This window comes from Oncorhynchus tshawytscha, linkage group LG16 (genome assembly GCF_018296145.1).
Source record: "Oncorhynchus tshawytscha isolate Ot180627B linkage group LG16, Otsh_v2.0, whole genome shotgun sequence".
Taxonomy (NCBI): Eukaryota; Metazoa; Chordata; class Actinopteri; order Salmoniformes; family Salmonidae; genus Oncorhynchus; species Oncorhynchus tshawytscha.
The window spans coordinates 59,839,180-59,855,962 of record NC_056444.1 but is presented as its reverse complement, the minus strand read 5'-3'; the positions used below and the strand labels follow the sequence as shown (position 1 = coordinate 59,855,962).

At 38.6% G+C, this 16,783-nt stretch overlaps 1 protein-coding gene across 3 annotated transcripts; it reads right to left on the bottom strand.

Annotated features, from left to right (window-relative positions):
- Positions 1-776: 776 nt before the first annotated feature.
- LOC112232629 (tyrosine-protein phosphatase non-receptor type 18) lies at positions 777-14,262 on the bottom strand. Of its 3 annotated transcripts, none has more exons than XM_024399779.2 (15): positions 14,044-14,262; positions 10,057-10,165; positions 9,860-9,936; positions 9,227-9,322; positions 9,014-9,052; positions 8,808-8,876; positions 6,443-6,505; positions 5,609-5,751; positions 5,171-5,237; positions 4,929-5,006; positions 4,737-4,826; positions 3,673-3,755; positions 1,802-2,130; positions 1,510-1,599; positions 777-1,298 (listed from the first exon to the last, which is right to left on the bottom strand). In XM_024399779.2, exons 1-15 carry the CDS (start codon positions 14,125-14,127, stop codon positions 1,225-1,227), a joined length of 1,491 nt encoding a protein of 496 aa, XP_024255547.1. In that variant the 5' UTR covers positions 14,128-14,262; the 3' UTR covers positions 777-1,224. The 3 variants fall into 3 exon arrangements, with proteins under 3 accessions (XP_024255547.1, XP_024255549.1, XP_024255548.1); XM_024399781.1 differs by lacking the exon at positions 14,044-14,262 and adding an exon at positions 10,861-10,884; XM_024399780.2 differs by lacking the exon at positions 9,014-9,052 and having other exon boundaries at positions 14,044-14,261.
- Positions 14,263-16,783: the final 2,521 nt, after the last annotated feature.

Here is a 16,783-nt window from a genome sequence, read left to right as displayed (position 1 = left end):
TATTGATCCCATAAAGGGAGATTTGATATCAGCTGTCGATACAGACACACCAGCAAATAAACAGAATAGGTCTAAATGTGTTCCGCTTTAGTGCATTTGAATGTGTGTGTGTGTGTGTGAAGCTGAGTGAGGGGTTGCTATGAGATAGCTGGAGGCTTGGGTTGAGAAGCCATGGCAGAAGGTCATTAGATTCTCATTTCACATTAGCATCTGCTGAATGGGATTAGCCATCCAGCCGAGTTTAAACCCCTGACATGCCACAGGCTCTGCCAACTAGAAAATGGAGTGGTCATTAGCAACACCCCCTCAAGTGTCTTTTTTTCTGCCTAAATCCAATACACTCTCACTCTTTCTGATGCTCCTCCCAGCATTGGGTCTCCATGGTGGGGTAGACAAAATGTTATTGTGGGCAAGTTTCTATAGGAACATGACATAGGACCACACATTTAAACCAGTGGCTATAATTGGTTAGATATTGAAGTGTATTGCAGACTTGATGTCCAGAGACTGCTCCCAGTTTTCTGCAGACAGAGTATTAGCTTGGTATCTGGAAGATACACAAATGTTCATTTCTTAGTATAAGAACCTGGCTTTCGATTGATTTATGTGACTGAAACATCATAGCTTTGAAGAGGTCAATCTTCAAAGCTGCACAGAATGTTCAACAAACTCTTTTCCAGTACAGTACAGTTTTTACTGTGATCACAAGAACATTTATTGTAGCTACACTGCATTTATTGTGTGGTACACAGGGCTAATACAGACTTATTTCAAAGAACCTTGAAGAAATTGTCTTTATTGTAAGTCCTTGTTACCAGCAATTAGTAGACAAAGCAATAAAGCATGAGTCTACCTGTGAAAACACATTTTACAATACCTGAAACGTCAATAATGAAAAAAACCCGAATTATCTCCTGTTACTATAGTGCCACCTGTTGGTTACTACAATCACACTATAGCACTTCAATCGGTAAATGGTATTCAAAACCAATACTTGTCTCAGAATTTAAAGTTGTTTAATATAGTTTCTTTCATCAGTAATATAAATCACAAGATCTGAAAAATATACGGACTCAAATGGGTTACAAAAGATCGATAAATAGATGTATTTCTGTGATCACATACAGTAGATGTTCACAGCAAGTAAAAATAAATAGAGCCTATTCCCATTGCTTGTCAAACATGAATGAGTAAAGATGTGTCCAGGCCTGGTATATGGCTATGTCATCTCTCCACACGACTCCACTCTGCCGGGGGATCCCGAGGCCCTTTGGGTTTTTTAATGCGACAGTTGAACTCTGAGGGAAAGTTAAGAAGTGTGGTTGGAATTACTTGAAGACACCTGCAAGTGCATCTAACAGATGACATAGCCTTGTTTTGACATCCAGTCGCAATCATTTTACTCATGAGATTCTGAGGAAATGGATATTACATTGGGTAGCTATAATGGCTTTAGATACAGTATATGGACATTGGACAACATTATTAGAAAGACAAGCAGATATTCACCCATGCTACCAGGAGTGCAGCTGTTGGTCATGCGTTTGATGGGATTTGAGACATACTCATAGTCATCTTCGGTCGAGGAATAACGATCAGCTAGAAAAAAAAGCAAACGAGAAGAACCAGTAAGACATTTTCCACATAAACAGTTCAACATGGCCGTCAAGGAATTGTTACTTTCAAGAAACCTGAAAGTATTGGTCACTAGATCGCAGTATTTTGTGCAGGGCACTGATGACACATAAAACCATATCTGGCCTCACATTGGTCTCCAAACACTGCCCTGAAATTCTCTCACCTGCGACCAGCTCATACCCACTCTGGTCCTCCCCTGCCGAGGCCTCAGCTAGCCTGTGATTGGCTAGTCCGGCTGTGTCATATATGGGTGAGACAGCTGGTGGCGGTTTGGCTGGAAGACACCTGCTCTTGGGCTTGACCATGCTGTAAAGAGCACCGACATGGCATTTTGGGACGCCCAGCTCTTCGTTGTCATAGTGATGGAGAGCGGCCAGAGGGGCGGTGGAAGAGGCTGGTGGCGGGAGCTGTTTGGACTTGTTGACCACGGCATACAAGTCATTCATCTTTTGCTGACGAGGCCGAGGCGCTCTGTACTGCACATTAGAATATCTAATGAGGAGTAGATATCAATATCAATTCACACAAACAGCGAAAAGCAAAAAAAAGGTACAAATATAGCCTTGTTGTTTCTACCCTACACACCAGATGGTCATGCCTATTATATAAGGGACTGGATTTTCATAACCAAGTCTGTTTTCTTTTGGAGCATCTACAGCGGATCTTTACTAGTCGGATAGTAGAAATGAAGATTGATAAGGAATTGCAGCTTTACCATGATGATTTCCTACTAACTATATTATTGTTTATAGAGAAATAGATCATTTTTCTCTAAGCCTGTGACGCGAGCTGAGGGATTTTCAGTAGCAGTTTAACATATGGGAGGGAGGAGAGAGGGTGTGAAAGTGAAGTTTAACAGCCCAGTTTGTCACTTCCTCTGCAACATGATGAATGTTTAGTAGTACAAGCATGGTGAAATCCTTCTGCTTCATTAATCATAAGGACGTTGTGTCTTAAAGTTCTGTTAAATGTTCATCTAAAGCTAACTGGATTAAAGTAATGTTTTATTCAAGATCATCAATGTGTACCACAACACAGTATTTCAATGTACAGTACATATTTCAATGTAGCCAACTAATTGCTTAACTGTCAAGGCAAGGAAGGTGTGTATATATTGTAACAATCAACTACTATGAAATAGTACTACATAACTTGGTGTTGATAAGCCTACGTACACTTAAACGTCATACCCTACACACCCATCATGTAAAGCTCGCAAACATAAAACTGTTGTACTGCAAACTAAAATAGAAGACTGTGAACTCACTTGAACAAAACAGGAAGCATTCTTTCTTCCCTTGTCTCAAAACACGCCATCTCTATCAACCGGAGTCAACTTCCCCCATTGTGTCTGAGCACCTTACTGTGGTATCATTAACTCAGGCTGCTTATTAAAGTCACAACTGTTGTTGTAATTGTGTGTAATACAATCACACAGTATAGTGTACAGCAAGCAGTTTAGCAGTTACTGGCGGGCCCCGGTGGCAATACATTTATAAATGCTTACCTTTACTTGGAAGAGCTGCAGTGTTGGATAGCTTTAGTCAGCTACCTAACATAAATAGCATTCCTCACTGTCATTCCTCTCTCAGGTTGTTGAGTTGGCTAAATTAGCTGCATTAGCTAAGTGAAAGGTAAACTAAGAAGAAAAAAATAACGTCCTACGGAAGTCGTCATAATTACTGTGTAAGTCTACGAAAAGGGTTGAGAACCATGAGCCTCCTACTGTAGGTTTTGTATTTAAGTCTATGTACCCAGAGGAGGATGGAAAATAGCTGTCCTCCAGCTTCACAACAGTGCTGAGATTGTGAGATTGCTGTTGAGGCTACTGTAGACCTTCATTACAAAACAATGTGTTTTAATCAGTTATTTGGTAACATATATTTGGTGATATATTTAGTATAGTTTGATCTAAAAATTAACATTTTTATGTTTCACTATTAAAAAAAAGAAATTCACTGAGTAGGATGGTCCTCCCCTTCCTCCACTGAAGAGAAAATTTGTTTCAAAGTTCATGTGTCCATGAACTCTTACCTTTCTGCAAGTGTCTGAGCGCTGGCTGATGTTGGTGGAGATGTCTTCACAGATGCAACACCATCATATAAAGGTTGGTTACTCTATTCAGAACAAAATCAACAGTACATGAGAGAGTTATAGGACTTTGTCTCTCATGTTCAGGCGCTGCTCTGTCTGAAAATGGGTGAAAAATGATTTTAATGTGCCAGCACTACATATAGAGGAAGCATGCAGGCTGGATGTTTCCTGCTTAACATTTCTCTTTTTTTCCTAACTCAACGCATCACATTGAAATCTCAGAGAGAAGTGTAATATAGTATGATCTGATGAAATGGATGACACAATGGGTTTGTCACAGAAAAACACACTGGCAGCTGAAGTTATTTTCAAACTGTATAAGCTTTGATCTCATGCAGCTTTCTGACTGCATCACAGACATGCCAATAATTATCATAATCAGGGTTTGGGAGTAACTGATTACATGTAATCTGATTACAAAAAACAGTAACTAGTCGGTTATGTAACCGGCAAAAATTTTGTCATCAGATTACAGATACTTTAGAAAAACTATTACTTACTGGATTACTTTTAAATTCAGAAAGTATGTTTGTGGGGGGAAACAATTGATAAAAGCATTGACAAAAGAAGCAAGTTTAAATTTGTTCCACCTGAGCGAGTCTGACCACAAGTCAGAGACCACTATAATAACACACCAAATGGGTTTGATGGATCCTTTTTGTCTTCTTCTAATGCCTCTTAAGGGGAAAGTAATCCAAATGTAACTGAAAGCAATCAGATTACATTACTGAGTTTGGGTAATCCAAAAGTTACATTACTGATTATAATTTTAGACAGGTAACTAGTAAATGCAATGGATTACATTTAGATTAACCTACCCAACCCTGACAATAATACTGCATGCCCTCTCATGTCATTGCTTTAGTAAAGCTTGCTTGACCATGAATGCCAGTATGGCATGTGCTGAATACTGTGATGTAGAAAGGCTAACACCTGGGGGTTGGAAATAGCAATTACAAAAACATGATACTATGGTTGAACAAAAGTAGCAGTTTCTGTCTTACCTTGGTGAGATTCTGGGAGTTGTTCTCAGCTGACCGTAAAGCCTTCTCAAACATGTAAGCCACGGCAGAAAACACAAACCGATACTGTTCCTGAGTAGAGAGATGGGAAAAATATTATTTCCACAATAGAGTATTTCAGTATGTACTATAACATAGATGTAAATAAACAATTTTGATCTGATATTAAATTACCTTTGTCTGAACTGCTGATGGCCTCTGACTCCTTAGCTCCACTACAATCTTCATGATACTGAAATCTTCTTTAATTTGCTGGTGTGGAAACATGGATTTACCAAAACACTCACTTATCGTTTTTACAGTTTGTATTGTTCTTGTTTTATTATTCATCAACATGTGCAGCATACACATGTTTTGTTAAACCAATTCCCTAAAGGATGCCATCAATGTACTGTCCTGAACATAAGTAGTAATACCTTTGTGACAAGAAGATCGTGAACATAATCCAAGGCACAAATCACCCCTGTTCTTCCGCAACCAGCACTGGAAATACAAGAGAAAAATACCTGCTTCATTTATCACTCTGGTAACACTAGAACATAACCACAGACGGCCACAACATGGACATAAGTCATATGAGTCGACGGACCACATCAGGTCCTGAATATTGAACATTTCTCACTTCATTTAAATTGTGTCATTAAAATGCATTGAGCTCAAGGAGTACATGTGGCCTCGTGATAAACAACATTCAATTATATGCATGGATGGATTTTAATGGGCATATGGATCATAATCTGTCTGAGCATGATCATTACATCTCAGAGCACAAAAAGCCCACCAGGCAGACAGTAATGACAGCTTGGCATTTTGGGCAGTGCTGTATCAAATGTACTGTAGAGTAGGAGACAAACCTGCAGTGGATGAGAACAGGGCTAGTGTTGTTTCCTTGGTCTTTGCGAGCCATATCCATCATTCCTAAAATACCATAAACGGTGTATGGAACGTCATGATCAGGCCAAGCTGTGTATTGGAATTGAGAGATTTTCCGTGTTTCCTAGCACAAAACATGGTTTGCATTACTACCCTACCAAGCAAAAGAACGGTAACTGCACATTGTCAAAAATGAGTTATTATGCTTTATCATGTGGACAAATATCCTGCCTACATTGTGTTGTGGAGAAAATGGGGGGGTTATGTTTACAGTAACTGGAAAAAGGTAGTAACTGCCATCACTCAATTCAGTTACTGCCTTTCACCTTGGTTTCACTGAGCTTTAGACTGGTGTCCACGGTATTATTTATTATCCTTTACTGATATAGTTTGTATGACACTGACAACCATGTACAAATAAATACATTAACACAAGTTTGTGTAAAAAAATAAATATATATTCCAGTGGGTGTACCAAGCAAGAAGGCAGTAACTGCCGTCTAGGGTCAAAGGTCATGTCAGGGGTCAGGGTCAATATTAATAAAAAATAACCTCATAGTAACAATAAAACAACTTTGAAGTCATTTCTCAGTTTCACTCTATGAGCAAATACTACTAATTTGCTTGGTCGGGCAGATTACTTCACTGGCTCGCTCATTCAACTTCCTGGAAATTTACAAACAATGTGAGATTATCCAAAGTGAATAACGGTTGTTGGAAAATACTGATTAAATTCAACCATTTTGAAGAATTGTGTAACTAGTGCTGCACAGAAATAAAACAATATTTCCCCTTTTTCATAGTTGGACAATTACCTCATGATATCTCACTGTCAGAGCGCGGAAAACTACTTCCTCATTTGGGCTGGATTCCTGAAACTGAAAAGACATTTCACTAAACATTTTCTAGTGTTACCTGAAATAGATCCCTATGTTCCATGCAGACAACATATGGGTCAATGTGCAGTGCCATGAAATAACAAAATATAGTACACTTTTTTTTACCTTTATTTAACTAGGCAGGTCAGTTAAGAACAAATTCTTATTTTCAATGACGGCCTAGGAATAGTGGGTTAACTGCCTGTTCAGGGGCAGAACGACAGATTTGTACCTTGTCAGCTCAGGGATTTGAACTTGCTGTTACTAGTCCAACGCTCTAACCACTAGGCTACCTTGCCGCCCCTTAGTTCACAGGAAATGACAAATCTCTGCAGGCTGTTAGGTAAAAATGGAACTCTTCATGAATAGTTTCAGAAGACTATGTGCACACTGGAACATTGGTGTGGGAGGCAACCCGTCTGTCTAGAGACACCATATTTCATCAATAGTAATACAACTGTGCACACACACTACCGTTCAAAAGTTTGGGGTCACTTAGAAATGTCATTGTTTTTTTTTTACCCCTTTTCCTCCCCAATTGTTTTAGTAGCTACTTTCTTGTCTCATCGCTACAACTCCCGTACAGGCTTTGGAGAGAAGAAGGTTGAGACTCGTGCGTCCTCCGATACACAACCCAACCACGCCGCACTGCTTCTTAACACAGCGCCATCCAACCCAGAAGCCAGCCGCACCAATGTGTCAGAGGAAACACCGTGCACCTGGCAACCTTGGTTAGCGCGCACTGCGCCTGGCCCACCACAGGAGTCGCTGGTGCGCGATGAGACAAGGATTTCCCTACCGGCCAAACGAACCCAGAGTCTCTGGTGGCACAGCTGGCGCTGCAGTACAGCGCCCTTAACCACTGCGCCACCCGGGAGGCCAAAATGTCCTTGTTTTTGAAAGAAAAGTACATTTTTTGTCCATTAAAATATCAAATTGATCAGAAATACAGTGTAGACATTGTTAATAACACAAATTACTATTGTAGTTGGAAACAGCAGTATTTTTATGGAATATCTACATAGGCCCGTTATCAGCAACCATCACTCCTGTGTTCCAATGAGACGTGTTAGCCAATCCATGTTTCATTTTAAAAAGTGAATTGATAATTAGAAAACCTTTTTGCAATTATGTTAGCACAGCTGAAAACTTTTGTGCTGTCACGACTTCTGCCGAAGTTGGTGCCTCTCCTTGTTCGGCGGTCATCGTCACCGGCTTTCTAGCTGCCCCCGATCCACGTTTCTGTTTCCCTTTGTTATGTCTTGATTTGTTATTTGTTATGTCTGGTTCCCATTACGTTATTATTATTTCCCTATTTAACCCTCTGGTACTCATTATGTTTTGTGCGTGATTGTTCCTGGTTTTGTGTTCGTCTTTTGTGTTAGGGTTTGTTATCCCTGCGTGGATTTATTGGCTGTTTATTTTCTGAGTAAAGTACGTTATTTTACTCAGTTCTGTGTCCTGCGCCTGACTCCGTCCTCATCTCTGCACAACTGACACTTGACATGTGCTTATTATAGAAGCAATAAAACTGGCCTTCTTTAGACACGTTGAGTACCTGGAGTGTTACCATTTGTGGGTTCATTTACAGGCTCAAAATGGCCAGAAACAAATAACTTTCTTCTGAAACTCGTCAGTCTATTCTTGTTCTGAGAAATGAAGGCTATTCCATGTGAGAAATTGCCAAGAAACTGAAGATCTCGTACAACGCTGTGTACTATTTCCTTCACAGAACAGCGCAAACTGGCTCTAACCAGAATAGAAAGAGTGGGAGGCCCCGGTGCACAACTGAGGCCAGCATCCCGGAGTCACCTCTTCACTGTTGACGGTGAGACTGGTGTTTTGCCGGTACTATTTAATGAAGCTGCCAGTTGAGGACTTGTGAGGCATCAGTTTCTCAAACTAGACACTAATAGAATAGCTTTCATTTTTGAGAACAATAATAGACTGATGAGTTTCAGAAGTTATGTTTCTAGCCATTTTGAGCCTGTAATCGAACCCACAAATGGTGATGCTCCAGATACTCAACGAGTCTAAAGGCCAGTTGTATTGCTTCTTTAATCAGTACAACAGTTTTCAGCTTTGCTAACATAATTGCAAAAGGGTTTTCTAATGATCAATTAGCCTTTTAAAATAATCAACTTAAAAATCCAACACAACGTGCCATTGGAACACAGGAGTGATGGTTGCTGATAATGGGCCTCTGTACACCCATGTAGATATTCCATAAAAAAATGTGCCGTTTCCAGCTACAATAGTGATTTACATACAATATAATGAAGATATACTGACAAACACTTACATTTGACACAATAAAGGGACCAAAATGGGTTGTTTCTTTGAAAGTAGTCCAGTAGCACTCACACTTTTTCTACAAAAAGACATTGAATAAATTGTTAAGTGGACACAAGCATCAAAATCACGCAGTCCATAAATCTTACAGTACACTAATACGTTTACACTCCCACTGTGGCTTTTTCAACAAGAGGTGACTAAAAGGGCATTTACTTTTCCCATTTCAATTTCTCTGCAAGCCATGATTATGACCTAAAACAGGGAGAGAAAATATGGCAACCATAAGATATGGAGACAATTCTCCCCTTATTCATCTTTTAGTGTCATTTTTTCCTACATATTTAGTAATAGAGTAAATTATATGGAAACAGAGCTACTGTACAAGCTGCACTACATGTATATAAAGCTGAAAATGATCTTCCATACCTTTACATCATACTGCCAAATCATTCGCCAGAAGTCCACCAAAGTGTGTCTCAGAGGCCCTTGGGTCGCTATGTATTTTTTGGTCTTTGTTGCACCCTAGAGGAGAGATTAAATAAAGCAATCATTTTAAAGAGCAAATGCTTTTTAAAAACAAATCCCTTTGAAAATGGCCTATGTGACATCGATATGAGTCAAAAACAGTGATTCTAGTGTCAAAATGTACTACAAAGTGTAAATAGGATCATTTTGGTCATAAAGTCAGTCTGGTCTAAAATAGAGTTTGGAACATCTGTGTGTCACAACAGGTGAATTAAGGTTGGGTTTTGATTTGACGATGTCCATTTGCCCACAAACATATGGGTGAACAAATTAATTACTGATTAATCTTGAATCATTCTGTGGATTTTGATGGGGAAAAAAAAATAGGCTTCCCTGTCTAGTGTCTCATGGGGACAAACATCATTAACCAAATGCGGAATCTGTCAAGAAACACACCTCTAAGACTGAAATCAAATTTTTCTAATAAGCAACAGAAAAAACACAGGTGCCAATAGATGTGTTCAGTGACTCTTTCAGATTGAGCTGAATAATGATACAAAATAGGACTGTTACTAAATGGGAGCAATACTGTACCTTAATGAAGCTGGCGTTGATATAGTCCAAATCATTCTCATTTGTCAGTAGAGTCAGGGGAACACGGGTCTGGTCATCTATATAAAAATACATTAGTTTTTGTTCAGATAAGTTTAATATTAAGCAAGAATCTCATTTTCAATTAGAGTAAAAAAAAATTTTTTTTAAAGAATTTAAGCCTCTATTGTGGTGCTTACATGGTAAAATGTCTCTGTAACGGTTCTTCTTTACATTCTCCATCAGTTCCCCCGCTATTGTGGTAAAGCCAAAATCTTTCTTGATGACAGAAGTCTGAGCACGAATATTCTACAAACAAATAAAGACAAACGCATGAAAGCTGAGTTTGGGAGAAATGTCCATTGTAAAAGTGAAAGTCACCCAGTAAAATACTACTTGAGTAAAAATCTAAAAGTATTTGGTTTTAACTATACTTAAGTATCAAAAGTAAATGTAATTGCAAAAATATCCTTAAATAGCAAAAGTAAAAATTCCTTATATTAAGCAAACCAGACGGCACAAATGTTTTTAGCTTTTATTTAAGGATAGCTTGCGGCACACGTCAACACTTATTTACAAATGAAGAATATGTTTAGTGAGTCTGCCAGATAAGAGGCGGTAGGGATGACTAGGAATGTGCTCTCGATGAGTGTGTGAATTGGAACATTTTCCTGTCCTACTAAGCATTCTAAATATAATGAGTACTTTTGGGTGTCAGGAAAAATGTATGGAGTAAAAAGTACATTATTTTCTTTAGGAATGTTGTCAAGTAAAAGTCAAAAATATAAAGAATAAAGTAAAGTACAGATAGTGGGGAGAACAAGTATTCGATAACACTGCCAATTTTGCAGCTTTCCTACTTACAAAGCATGTAGAGGTCTGTAACTTTTATCATAGGTACACTTCAACTGTGAGAGGACGGAATCTAAAACAAAAATCCAGAAATCACATCTCTTAACGTCATTGACCAGGTCCTGCCGTGTAGTTCTGGGCTGATACCTCACCTTCCTCATGATCATTGATGCCCCACAAGGTGAGATCTTGCATGGAGACCCAGGCCGATGGTGATTGGCCCTTCATCTTGAACTTCTTCCATTTTAGAATAATTGCACCAACAGTTGTTGCCTTCTCACCAAGCTGCTTGCCTATTGTCCTGTAGCCCATCCCAGCCTTGTGCAGGTCTACAATTTTAACCCTACAATTTTAACCCTGATGACCTTACACAGCTCTCTGGTCTTGGCCATTGTGGAGAGGTTGGCGTCTGTTTGATTGAGTGTGTGGACAGGTGTCTTTTATACAGGTAACGAGTTCAAACAGGTGCAGTTAATACAGGTAATGAATGGAGAACAGGAGGGTTTCTTAAAGAAAAACTATCAGGTCTGTGAGAGCCGGAATTCTTACTGGTTGGTAGGTGATCAAATACATATGTCATGCAATAAAATGCAAATGAATTACTGAAAAATCATACAATGTGATTTTTGGGATTTTTGTTTTAGATTCCATCTCTCACAGTTGAAGTGTACCTATGATAAAAATTACAGACCTCTACATGCTTTGTAAGTAAGAAAACCTGCAAAATCGGCAGTGTATCAAATACTTGTTCTCCCCACTATACATAAAAAATTACTTAAGTAGTTCTTTAAAGTAGTACTTTAAAGTATTTTTACTTAAGTACTTTACACAACTGCATACAGTGATATCTAAGATGTTACACATGAAACATATAAGAAGCCCTTAGCTTAGTGCAAGAACTCACAATCCAATTTACGCAGGAGCTAATGTAGCTGACAGTCAACGACACGCAACAGTATCAATATGGCTTGCTATTTTTTTTTTTTTTTTTACATGTATCTGAGAAATGAAAGGCCCCTGAGTGGAAATAGACTTGTCTTTGTCAACAACAAAAAAAATATTGGTTGCTTACACATATTTTGCAAACGTTTTCGTGGGTGTGGTGAAATATCAGAATAAACACATAAAAACCTGTGGTGTCTGTTTTTCACCACAGATGTCTGTGTTAAGCTACTGTAATGTGGAACCAGTAAAGAAAGGCTGGGCAGTTATGTGATAACACAGGTCTCTTCACAGCCTACAATAGACATCATTACGTGACCACCATTTCTCACTTTGCGCATTCTGTCACTTGAATTGGGCTACTTAGAAAAGAGTTCACCTGTATTACTATTTTGGTCATTGTTGTCATTGATTCAACATACAAACATAACCATGTTTATTGATAAAAATCTGGCTCTGGAAATTAAAAGACACTGACATGATTCACAATGGACCAGTAGGGCTGAAAGGGCAGTGCTGTAACAAGGAAATGTTAGTGGACTCAGTGTTAATAGATAACTCACTTTGCAACCTAAATGAGGAACAAAATGACTAGCCTACCTATCTTGAAACAGAGGTTCAGATGTAACAAAAACCTACAGTAGCTACAGTTGAAGTCTGAAGTTTACATACACTTAGGTTGGAGTCAACCACTCCACAAAAGTCTTGTTAACAAACTATAGTTTTGGCAAGTCGGATAGGACATCTACATTGCGCATGACACAAGTCATTTTTCCAACAATTGTTTACAGACAGATTATTTCACTTGTAATTCACTGTATCACAATTCTAGTGGGTCAGACGTTTACATACACTAAGTTGACTGTGCCTTTAAACAGCTTGGAAAATTCCAGAAAATTATGTCATGGCTTTAGAGATTCTGATAGGCTAATTGACATAATTTGAGTCAATTGGAGGTTTACCTGTGGATGTATTTCAAGGCCTACCTTCAAACTCAGTGCCTCTTTGCTTGACATTGTGGGAGAATCAAAAAGAAATCATCAAAGATCTCAGAAAAATTATTGTAGACCTCCACAAGTCTGGTTCATCCTTGGGAGCAATGTCCAAACACCTGAAGGGACCACGTTCATCTGTACAAACAATAGTATGCAAATATAAACACCATGGGACCACGTAGCCATCATACCACTCAGGAAGGAGGCGCATTCTGTCTCCTAGAGATGAACATACTTTGGTGCGAAAAGTGCAAATCAATCCCAGAACAACAGCAAAGGACCTTGTGAAGATGCTGGAAGTAACAGGTACAAAATTATCTATATCCACAGTAAAACGAGTCCTATATCGACATAACCTGAAAGGCCGCTCAGCAAGGAAGAAGCCACTGCTCCAAAACCACCATAAAAAAAGCCAGACTACGTTTTGCAACTGCACATCGGGACAAAGATTGTACTTTTTTGAGAAATGTCCTCTGGTCTGATGAAACAAAAATATAACTGTTTGGCCATAATGACCATTGTTATATTTGTAGGAAAAAGGGAGAGGCTTGCAAGCCAAAGAATACCTTGACTCAGTTACACCAGCTCTGTCAGGAGGAATGAGCCAAAATTCACCCAACTTATTGTGAGAAGCTACCTGAAACGTTTGACCCAAGTTAAACAATTTAAAGGCAATGCTACCAAATACTATTTGAGTGTATGTAAACTTCTGACACACTGGAAATGTGATGAAATATATAAAAGCTGAAATAAATAATTCTCTCTAATATTATTCTGATGTTTCACATTCTTAAAATGAAGTGGTGATCCTAACTGACCTAAGACAAGGAATTTTTACTCGGGTGAAATGTTAGGAATTGTTAAACCGAGTTGAAATGTATTTTGCTAAGGTGTATGTAAACTTCTGACTTTAACTGTAAATAGACTTCTGCAAATGTCACTATTCAGTGTTTTGTCAAAATAAAACTGAATTCGTGGTTTACTTCTATGTACACTTCTTTCTAAATGTGCCTTAAAGACTTAATCCACTGATTTGAAAGGTTTGTGTTAAATAGGCTACATTTGAGATTGTGCATTTATTTATACTATAGAGAAAGCAAAGAGCCAACATGATTTTCAGCTTTATTACAGGGGAAACATTTGAGTAGCCTACTTTTCCTTTATCCTACCTTGCAGGTTTACCCCATCTGGACCAGTGATAGACATGTTGCACATCACAAAACATCATTAGACCTATTTTAACCAGTTAATTGCAATCAATTTATGAATACACATGCCCTAAATCATATATTTTACATCTGAAAATATTGCCTGATCTTATTTGTCTATATATGGGAATTAATTATAAACTAACAATAGAGAGTTATGGTGATGGGCACTCCAAGGATTCCCACTTACAATATACTCAGATGAGATGTTGCCCTCCGCTCTGCTGTCATCTGCCAAGGACATCTGACCCACGAACCTCGATAGGTGCTCCATCTGCGCGACTATGGATGTCAATTTCACTTTTTAAATGCCAGGCAGTGGTTGACCGCTTTTGCCTATCAATACAATTCGAGACAAACGCAGAGCGCCTTGCCGCTCCCGTCTCTACCGCGATGATTAGCCTTTAAGTTCCGCGTGTACCTCTTGGAACGTTCCTCATGTCACTGTCACTATAGGACAGTCATGTAAATTTCCGCATTGAAGGCTACTTTGCCTTAATTATTGGCGTGAGGTGAGGAATTTTCACATAAACTCCAATACACTACAACAGCTGGAAACATGTATAGCATTTATTTTTTGCAAACAAGGATATTTAAAGCATATTTAAAAATAATTTAAAGCTTTTTCAAAGCTTTATCATGAAGTTAGTTATACAATTAAATATAGGCGAATGTTTTATTTTTACATAACGTTATCAAGCAGGCTATCAGTACACTAATCTAATTTAGACCTATAATATAAGTGAAATCTAAAACGTGCACCCTGATAAGATTTTCAGAAAGATTGATAAGCCTTACACGTTCTAAAAATATATATCATATGCGGTTTATTGCATTGGCCAGAGGATTCGTAAACCCATATGAACTCAAAGCCTCTGTATTCTAACAGGAATTGTAACATCACGGAAGTTTCCTGAGTGTTTTAGATGGGTGTTCTACTGCCTATTCCTATTAGGGAAGGCATATCGAGACATGGTTTACTGTAACTGTACCTTCAATGCATCAGAAGATGCCTCATCAGCACGTGCCTTGTTTTTGCATCGCAATAATCCCAAAAAATGGCTAGCCTATCCATAGCTGTGTCCAGATTCACACAGACACCAGTTACACTCAAAACGGGTGGCCTTGTTTACCTGACTTGCCTGCTTAAATTTAAACAGACTGGGAAAAGGATTGTCAACTTAACTGTGAATGGTGAAAGATTTTCATGCGAATATTCTAAAATCCGCATTTTCCACAGTTTTTATGCCGTTAAAGTAAAGACACATCGTGACAGCTGTAATCGAAACAGGAAGTTTCGGTCCAATGTATAAATGCCGAAAGATAGGCCTAATTTGTTTGTTCGACATGGTATGATCTTTTTGTGTCGGTTTAATTAATTATGCGAGAAATGGCGATGAAACGCATTAATGCGATAATATTGATGTAATAAGCATCATATCGATGTAAACTTGGAGTCATGCGATGATATGGTGTGTGGTCCTCCCACTACGACTAGGGAAACCATGCAGTTTATTAGGCTACAGATGAAACAACTCATGTTGAACTTCACAGGGTGATGAAAGTGCATGGTGATCTTGATGATCTTTTCCAATAAATATTGAGGGTCTGATTCTGGTGACAGGATGATGGATGCTTGATTTCCATTTGACAATAATAAATATTCTTGCTCTTATGCAAATAAGCTCATCATGTAGACTAGCCTAACTGCACGGTATCTGCAAACTGTTCAGAGCAAGTGTCAAGACCACAGTAGGCATATTTGCTACATATTTAACTCAACTGTTTTTTTTTTACAAAACTATTGGTAGAGTAGAAAATGCGATGGAAACACATTGAACTTTAGATGTTTATTTGGTACATGAAAACATAAACGAAAAAGTACATTGTGTGCACTGCCTCATCACACACTATTTTTTAAATCTGCAACAAGTCAATTTGGTGGAAACACCACTGGCTGGAAAATTGGCATATTTTCTTTAAGAGAATACTAGAATATTCACATGACAATCACCAATTGGATGGAAACCTCGCAAATGACACTGAAATGTTAGTTCAAAAGCTGGTGGTGGACTAGAGGGTCTGAATTTACTTTTCGTAGCAGGTTAGTAGAACTTATGCAGCAGGTTAGGATAATTAACGTAGCAGGTTAGGAAAAGGATTAGGGTTAGCTAAAATGCTAAAAAGTTGCACTTTTGACGTCAGTTTGACATAAACTGTATACCATCTAGCCATGTCCCTTTCCCACTGCCTCTGGAAGTTGGTGAACCCTGCCTAAACATTTAAAATGTCAATTTAATATAGTACCACAGTATGAGCCATAATATATTGATAAAAGTCACTCACACAAGACACAGCCCTTATTTAAAGTTTTTCTGAAATTCCCTATTGGAAAAATCAATGGTGGAAAAACGATTGGAACCATTTCCCTGTATGACCGCTAGGTTTTAAGGGAATATGACACCTCCACCTTGGCGATCTATTGGGTGGTAGGGACTTCCCAATGATCCCGTATAGCAAGGACCGGAAACGCAACACCATATTGTAGAAAATATGGCGGATAATTTAGGATGTCCCACTCAGGCCGTTTACCTTTGTAAAAAATGGTCCCCGGTGTGCTTAAGGGATTGGCTCTCCCATAGGCACCAATGCATTAGCAGTTGGGTCTGAACTCCTTAGTTCATAGCATTCCTTCACGGAGTGATGTTCACTGCGATCACGTGGGTCTTACTGGGGTACGGATGTAAAAAATACATTCAAATTTGCTGTTGGCGCATATTCAAATTAGCCCGAAGGTTGCCTTGATAAATCTAGTTCATTCTCTAAATGAAATACCATGACTATTTTCTCATTAGCTGGGAATGTTGTTTGAAATGTCTGATACAACATACTTTATTGATATTGTTATCAACCTACTGTTGTTCAGGTTA